This window comes from Ipomoea triloba, chromosome 11, assembly GCF_003576645.1.
Source record: "Ipomoea triloba cultivar NCNSP0323 chromosome 11, ASM357664v1".
In the NCBI taxonomy this organism is placed as follows: Eukaryota; Viridiplantae; Streptophyta; class Magnoliopsida; order Solanales; family Convolvulaceae; genus Ipomoea; species Ipomoea triloba.
Genome location: NC_044926.1, coordinates 24,880,969 through 24,889,270, shown reverse-complemented (window position 1 = coordinate 24,889,270; position 8,302 = coordinate 24,880,969). Strand labels below are relative to the sequence as shown.

Sequence of the window (8,302 nt, the reverse complement as noted above, 5' to 3'; positions counted from 1 at the left end):
AAAAAAAAACCCCCCCCCCCCCCCCCCCCCCCCCCAACTTTACTAAAAAGGCAGGCTCTCGAGCATCGAATTCAGGATGGCAAATTTGAGGTGACCGAGGAGGAGCATTCAACGGAACATATCAGGGAAGGACCACATTATAAGTCTGGCAAATGTGTCTGAATCCAGGAACTCAATATGAGCAGCCCTTCCTATCACAGTATCCAAGTTCCTCCCTTGCAATGACATATCAAAATTAACATCACATCGCATGATTACCCGAAGCTCAGATGATGAAGTATACATCTGCTCCAGGCAATTATTGAGCATATCCATAAATAATATTCCCTTCCTCGTTTTGTCCATTAAAGATGCTTGGCACATCTCAATCCTAGCAGAATGATATGGAACATAACCGTCCTGAAAGCTCAACATAGATTGACATGAAAATTAAATACCTTAAATGCATCAAAGTAATTTCCAGGACTAACCTTATATCATGAACATTAAGGCAAAAAAATACCTGGGGAGAAGATAACAGAATAATATTCCTAAAGTTTTCCAAGGTCTTTTGCTGGAAAGGACAACAAGAGGTATATTAGAACCTCAGCAATAATGTATGTTTGATCAAATTTGTTTAATATATAAAAATAATAAATGAAATGAAATACTTGTTAGCCTCATCCTTCTAGTAGTTTTTGTTTTTACCAAAAAAAAAACGTCTTAAGAACAGCACTTGTTTTAGAAACTTGCATCAAAGAAAAATGCCATGTGTCACCCACCACTTATTCTTCTGTCTCACCCCCATCATCACAACAAACTCACCGCTCACTTACACCAATCTCCACATTTTCTTACTGATGATAGAACTGAATAAAAAAGAACTTCATTTCTTATACTTCAGGAAGAGGATTTTTAAGTAGTGCCCCAAGTTCACAGGAAGTAGTTGGCCACGCTCTCCATGTTATCCCCTCATCACTGGTCACCCCAGGGTCAGAAACCAGAGTTCAACCAAGAAAATGAAACCATTCAAAAATTAGATGATAACCATCCCATCTCCCAGTAATATACTAATTTATGAATTTTTTATACTGTTAAGAGTCCCACATTTTGATAAAATAAGAGAGAATATATCGGTTTATAAGGTCATGGGTTAGACTAACTAATTGGTTGGTTTCAATCTTTTAGTGTGGTTTGGCCCATGTGCATCCCTAGCCCAATCTTAGTTTATAACAGATACCTATTAGTACCTTGCATAGCTTGTACAGGAATGTATTTTCAATATCAGGATCATCTGAAAAGGTAAGCTGATGGATACACTGTGTGCCTCTGAGCTTCTTCAAAACCCACAACCCAGAATTGAACAAAGAATTCGAACTGTACAGATAACCAAGATGTGGGCCAGAAACAGAAACATATGTATACAGATATCTGAGATATGGTTCCATAATGCTCTCTGTAAAAGTAGCAAAAAGAATTAGTAATATTTGGAGTTGATTGAAGGGAAACATCCAAAATTATGTGGAACAAACCAGTCAACGCAGCTCTTATTATGACATTTCCGAGGGAATGCCCAACAAAGCTAAGCTTAATGCTTTCTAAATTTCCAGATCTTGTCACCTTGTCCATCCTCTTTTTTATGTAAGAAGTTACTTCTTGAGCCAGGTTTAATCCCATTTCCCTGAAGTCACCGGAAGTTTTCTCTTCATTAGACTCTGACATAAGAAAGTGTATCTTAGGTTCTATCAAAAGCCACTGATTTCTTACAAGCCGCAAGTCTAAATGATGCCCCTGCATGGTCAGAAAAAAGACATCTAGAATTGTATTTAATAAATAAATAAATAAATAAAACCCCGAAACAGAGATAGAGAGAGAGAGAGTACATCTAGAGATTATAATGCAGCACTTAGTACTCTTGACTGATCCTTGAATGTCATAACTCTAATCCTAGACGTTTAGAAAAAAAATAATAAAAACTACAACACTTAAGGTCACCCACAATAAGCTATAGAACTATAATTTATAAGGAAAATTTGCACTTTTGGTCCCTAAGATATATGCGTTTTGTAAATTCAGTCCTCTAATTATCATTTGCTGCAATTTGCAAATGAGACCTCAATTATCAACAGAAGTGATGATTTCAGTCCTTAAATGTTAAGTATGAACGGAAACTAATATGCAGTAAGGGACTAAAATTGCCAAGGCAAAGGGACTTAAATCACCACGTTTAGTGATAATTAAGGTCACATTTCCAACAATCAGTAATTATGAGTACTGAATTTACAGAACACATGTATCTTAGGGACCAAGAGTACAATATTCCCTAACTTACAATTAGAACATGAAAGGAAATAATACAATCAAACTTATCAAATATAATAAACTAGATAGCACAAGACAATAAATAAATTGAAGCAAAGACGTGATAGGATGACATTTCTTGCCTGAAATCCATGGACAAACACAACAACTTTTAGAACACGACTATTTCGTCGAAGGCTATCAAACTTCTTAATTGGTTTGGAGCCAATCCCAGCAAGCTTGATATCTGTATTATGATCCTGATGGCTTGAGAGAAATGGTGCAATCCGAACACGCTCTACAATCACAATTGGAGTGCGTAATGGATCTCCAAATATTTGCATGTCTTGAATAGCACAACTAGTAATCTGCAATACCTAATGCTTGCTCAGGTATTGCTTGCATGATGAATATGACGCAAAGCACATAATACTTTAAGATAGTACTCACCTTCATTTGTGAAATACTCTGCCTGTGAAGCTCAGCACGTTTTGTAGCAGTCTGGATAGGCTGTTCAGGGTACAAACAAAAAGTAAAATTACAGCAGACATAATAAGGGATAATTTCACTTGGAATGCCCTCATTTCCATAATTACATTCATGTCCACAGACAACACTAAAAGAGAGAGATGTAGTTCCTATTATGCCGTTTAGGAAATGCATCTAAGACATTTTGAACTATGGACTAGAATGAAATGGTTAAGGAAAAGTTGAGGGCTCCAACTGATGGTCTGTTGCTGACATAATCCACAAGGGGTCCAAGTGAATTATCCCTAATTATAAATCCAATAAGAATGCAGCAGTAAGAAAGCCAGTAAATCAGAGGTTCCAATCCAATTACATCCTCAGTTAGCTTTTGCAGAGCAGGTGCTCCCTCACAGGTATTGTGGTGGGAAGAACTGTCAACCTCACTACTTATACATTGGTGAGGCATCAGAGCTTCAGAATAAATCATCCATATTGACCATTCAGATCTTCGACCAACAGCCCATTGTTCTTTAAGAAAATCCAGAATTGATGTTTTGTGATCCCTGGGCAGAAATAAGAGAAGCCATGTTAGAACACAAAGTACAAAATACACCTTAACAGAGAAAACTCCATTCCCTGCTCCTAAAGCCAACCACTTGTTATCATACTCTATTTAATCAATTAAACCTAACTGGAGATACTTATTAATTACCCCCATCTTTCGGACTCAATTCTCATCAATTACCCCAATTCTGTGATCTGCTCGGCTTTCAGGCAAGTGGGCCATTCTCCTGTTTTTTCTTCCTTCTAAAAATATTATTCACAAAGAACAGCACTATGGCAGGTGCATACAAAAATGTGCATTTCTCCATTAATGACAAATACTCAGTATACTACTTTGTATGCAATGGTGAATCTAAAGAAGCAATTAAGTGAAATAAAACGTAAAAGTTCTTGGCTTTTTGAGATCTTGTTGTTGAGGTTTATGCAGCAATTGCCCTGAATCATATATATCTACATTCTACACCCAAGTCAGAAGACAGGAAATGTTGGGGTGGGCTGTGAGGGAGAACTGGATTTGATATTTGTTTCACGCCTTGGTTCAGTTGTGTAAAGTTGTTAGTATCTAAATAGGAATTTTAATCTTTTGTGTAATTTAATAAGGGAAAATTGCACTTTTTGTCTCTAAATTGTGCATGCCTATTAGCTTTGATCCTTGATTGTTAAGTTTTGTAAATATAGTCCTTGATTGTGTCACATTACTCACACTATTGTGTTTTTAGTCCTTTGTCCTGATACTACACACCACTGTACATTTTATTTTATTTACACTTTGAGAGTGTAAAGGGAATAAGAAATTCCACTTTTTACCAAAATACACTAAAAATTAGGGTTGAGATATAAAAATAACAAAAGCAGACATGAGTATTAGGGCAAAGTACTAAAAACACAATAACATGACAACTGATAGGCAATGTACTTAAAACACAGCAGCATGACAGAAGTCACAGAACTGATAACAATATTTACAAAAGTAAACAACTAGTCATACACAACTTAGGAATGAAAGATGCAAGTTTCCCTTTTAATGAAGATGGGGCAGGTAAATAACACAAGTGACTGTTATCTTTCTCTGGGTCAATCATACTACTTGACCAACTAATCTTCATAAAATCAATTTGATCATATTTGCATTTGAGCTATCAATAGGAAGTAAAATGTGAGACATACAATCCTAAGAGTGTAACCATTATGAGATCACAATATGCATTAAGAGATCTAATATGCATATGCATACTGTTTTACATTATGGCTTGTGAACAATGCAGAATTCTCTAGCAAATCTTGCTTTCCTGAACTGAACACTATGCAGGCAGCCACATATCCAACCAAAACACAAAGCTACAATAAAAGGTGTCCAACTCAATAATAGTTATACATTGTGGTGATATTGCAGCTAAACCTGCATTTAAAAGTGCATTCCACATATATTTCAATTCCAATTAGTTTACTTCAAATTAACAAATTTATTAATGGAACACCCAAGTCCAATGCCATTGAATTTCTATGAATGATTGCAAGAACTTTAGCTTTCCTCTTTTTCATTTTCACAATTTTTGACAAGTCTAATTTTGATGTGATTACTCAAGAAGACAACACAATAGTACATTTAGTTCTTTTCTGACCCAATCCCTGAATCAAATCAACTTCACAACCCAATTTTCAAACATTTCCACTCACAAAAGGCAAACACCATCTAATGAGAGAGAAAAATATAAAAGCTATACCACTCTGAAGAATATTACAGTAGTTTTTTTCTTTTCACACATTAAGCAGAAGGGCAGAATTTTCACAATCTGAGCTGTTCTAGGTCAACTCTTGATGGAAAATCCACTGAATTTCGTACTAAATTCATAATTGGCGGGTCCAAACTCTCATCTTGACACATGGAACCACATCATTTCCCATAATTGATTTCATTAGCCTAAGATACAGATAGCAATAAAACCACCGTTAAAATGGAGGAGCTACCCTCCTACGTCTAACCCCCATTGGCTTATATAAAACATGGTGCTTCTACTAAACAAAATATTCTTCAAATCAGGAAGGCAAATGTGTGATGTGTGATATGTTCTGTCTTTCACCTTTTTAATGCTGCAAAATATCAGTCTTAGGCTCCTTTGTTTCAAAAAATAAGTTGGCAAACTATTTAATGAGTCTGTTCAGGCTGAAAAAGGTACATTCATCATGATTTTTGGTGAATGCTCTTTGCACGTTCAATGAATATTAATCACTATAATGTTCATTAAGTTCAAAGAAAATATTCATCATCAACCTGATACTCATTGTGTTTGGACTAAAATTGATCATACTAATCAATAGAGTTTTATGAGGCTCATATCGCCATGTGAGCCTAGGCTCATTGCTCATAGTATATCAATTGTTCAAAGTGCATATTCTTTGAAGTTTGTGCACCAAGACTGCTATAGAAACACAAGTTTATTCAAGATAAAGAGATATATAAAGTAAAAACTTGCCTGTGAAACTTCTGAAATATACCCCATAAGTAAACTAATTGGCTGCCAAAGGAATGAAACAGAGAAAGTAGCTCATCCTTAGATAGAGAATTCAAAACTTCTTCATTTTGAAACTTGGATACACCCAACCATTTCTGTTAGCAGAAAATTAGCATAGTCATAGTGAGGAGAAATAAGGCAAGATGTCAGAAAAGAGGATAAGTTGCAATCACTAAAGGAGGAAAGAACCTCAGAAACATTCTGCATGTTGATAGGCACTTCTACTGAACTTTCAACATTATCTGCTGCACTGGGACAGAAACTGAATGATTCTTTATCCTCAAGCATAGAAGGAAAATCATTCATATCAAGATCTTGATTAATAGCCTTGCTGATATTTTGTAGTTCTTCAAGAAGTATGTCACGTGCAGTCAAGAACCCTTTCACAAGCAGTACCTGTTTATAAAAAAATAAGCTAAGTAGAATTTCAATTAAATACCATGCAGAGTTCTTAAATTAAACAAAATCATCATGACAGAGAACATAATTAAACTAAGAGTCATTTCTATCATGTTTATAGGGTACAATCTGATGCAGGCCATACTCAGTGCACACATTACCTATCTTGTACTCCATTTGTTCTACAACTTCATCCTTGAAGCCCGTATCAAGAATAGTTTCTAATTTGTCACGTCCACTATCAGTGCTTGCATAGCAAAACACTGTAAATCTTATGATGGTAGTGCTTTAAGAGCAATTCATACTTCATAAAATAGTCAAATGCAAACTAAACCTTTCCAGCTACTGGATACATTTTACACCAACTCCCCAAACATTCAAAAAGTCTATCTAATACCCACAGACCAAAGAGAAAGGAAGTGCAAGGGTAGAGTTTACTCAGTCTTTGGCCTCAGGTGCAGCAAAGACCTTCCACATTCTTTGTTAATATCAGAATTCAGAAACTCACAGAAGAAATGCATTAATGCACACACCTTATCAGTGACACATCAGTCTTCTCAAGTATAGTAAACCCACATGGTTGCCACAAGCTCTACCTATGAGCCTATTTGCCAAACATCTTACCCACTATATTTCTACTCCTTCCAGCATTGTGAAGAGCCCTTTGCTCTTAGAATCTCTCCCTCCCTGGAAGTTCCTTTGCTTCTCATGTGCAGAAAAAGTTATAGATCTTCACATATTATCCATCACTAAAAGTAAAATATGATACAAAATTACATGGAAAGATCTAGACTAATAGTTAAGGAGCAAAATATTTGTTTGTCCATATACAAATTCAAATATTTGTTTGTCCATATATTTGTCGTTTGGTTACGAGAGAAAAATCCTAATTGCATGTCTTCTTTGGATGAGTGTTTAGATAGATTCAAACTTGTATAGAGCTGTGGAGCTCCTTTTTACTCCAATGGTACCTTTTAATTGAACTTTCTACTTATCAAAAAATAATAACATTCATCATTTTACAGTTTGCATATGCATTTACTATTAGCACATAAATATTAACCATATTTGAGCAAATGCTGGGCAGCTGAGGAACAGAGCAGCTATCCTATGCCTTACAATGAGAATCTATATATTCATTTTCGTACAATTTGAATTGAAAATCAGTAACCACAATAATAACAGTAATATTGCAAAGCAATGACCAAACACCAAAAGCTATTCAATTTACATAAGACTGCAAGAAAAATGGACCATGAAAGATAGTTAAAGATATTCAAACTTTGGCAGCACAGAATTTGAATAAGAGAACATACTTTCTTAGACTCATCGTGGTCTTCACTAGTAACATCTTCAATGAAAGAATCACTAGAAAAGCCCAAAACCAGAAATTACTTCACGGTGTTATCTTTCAAAAAATTTAGTCAGCACTATTATTCCCATAGGACTATTTGATTGACCGAAAAATGCAACAAACCTTGGTACTTCTTCTGAGGTGTCAACACTGCCTTGCAACAGGCTGATGTGTATGCTTACATCAACAAGCACAGCATGGAAAGCATCAAAATGAACAGGGCAATAAGAATGCAGTCCCAAAAGAGCCTCAGGAGGAAGCCGAAATTCATGAACTGCAGCAGGACACGAGTCAAATGAGTCCTGCAAATTAAACCTGTGATGTGATAAAGTTATTAAACTGTGAAAACCCAAATCAATTTTGATTCCAGTTTAAGGTAATAGAAGACGTGTGATCCTAATAAATTAGAGAAGAATCACGGAGAAAATATTATATAATTAGCAAACTAACCCATTCTCCAAAACAGGGGCATGTAAAAGCTCAAATTTCAGAATAACAGCTGATGAAGATGGACCCTGCTAATTTAAAGGATTAATTGGTTGCCAAGATACTGCGCCAAATTGTTAATAAACCTTGAAGAAAATGACATGTAGAAACTATACAGCTATATTTTTATAAGCATGTAACAATCATGTCACAAAACATTAAAGCTATCATATGTACACTTCCCACCCAGCCCCCACCCCCCCCCCCCCCCCCCCCCCCCCCCCCCCCCCCCCCCCCC

General features: G+C 35.9%; 1 protein-coding gene across 3 annotated transcripts in view; it reads right to left on the bottom strand.

Annotated features, from left to right (window-relative positions):
• Positions 1–35: 35 nt before the first annotated feature.
• LOC115996369 (protein FAM135B-like) overlaps positions 36–8,302 on the bottom strand; it is an 11,918-nt gene continuing 3,651 nt past the window's right edge. For all 3 annotated transcript variants that reach the window (XM_031235574.1, XM_031235575.1, XM_031235576.1), the window contains 12 exons: positions 8,029–8,093; positions 7,702–7,893; positions 7,541–7,592; positions 6,015–6,221; positions 5,787–5,920; positions 3,122–3,311; positions 2,731–2,790; positions 2,424–2,648; positions 1,512–1,770; positions 1,230–1,435; positions 503–553; positions 36–399 (listed from right to left, as the gene is read on the bottom strand). In XM_031235574.1, coding sequence (XP_031091434.1) covers positions 109–399; positions 503–553; positions 1,230–1,435; positions 1,512–1,770; positions 2,424–2,648; positions 2,731–2,790; positions 3,122–3,311; positions 5,787–5,920; positions 6,015–6,221; positions 7,541–7,592; positions 7,702–7,893; positions 8,029–8,093 — 1,932 coding nt within the window. In that variant the 3' untranslated portion in view covers positions 36–108. The remainder of the gene's footprint in view (positions 400–502; positions 554–1,229; positions 1,436–1,511; positions 1,771–2,423; positions 2,649–2,730; positions 2,791–3,121; positions 3,312–5,786; positions 5,921–6,014; positions 6,222–7,540; positions 7,593–7,701; positions 7,894–8,028; positions 8,094–8,302) is intronic.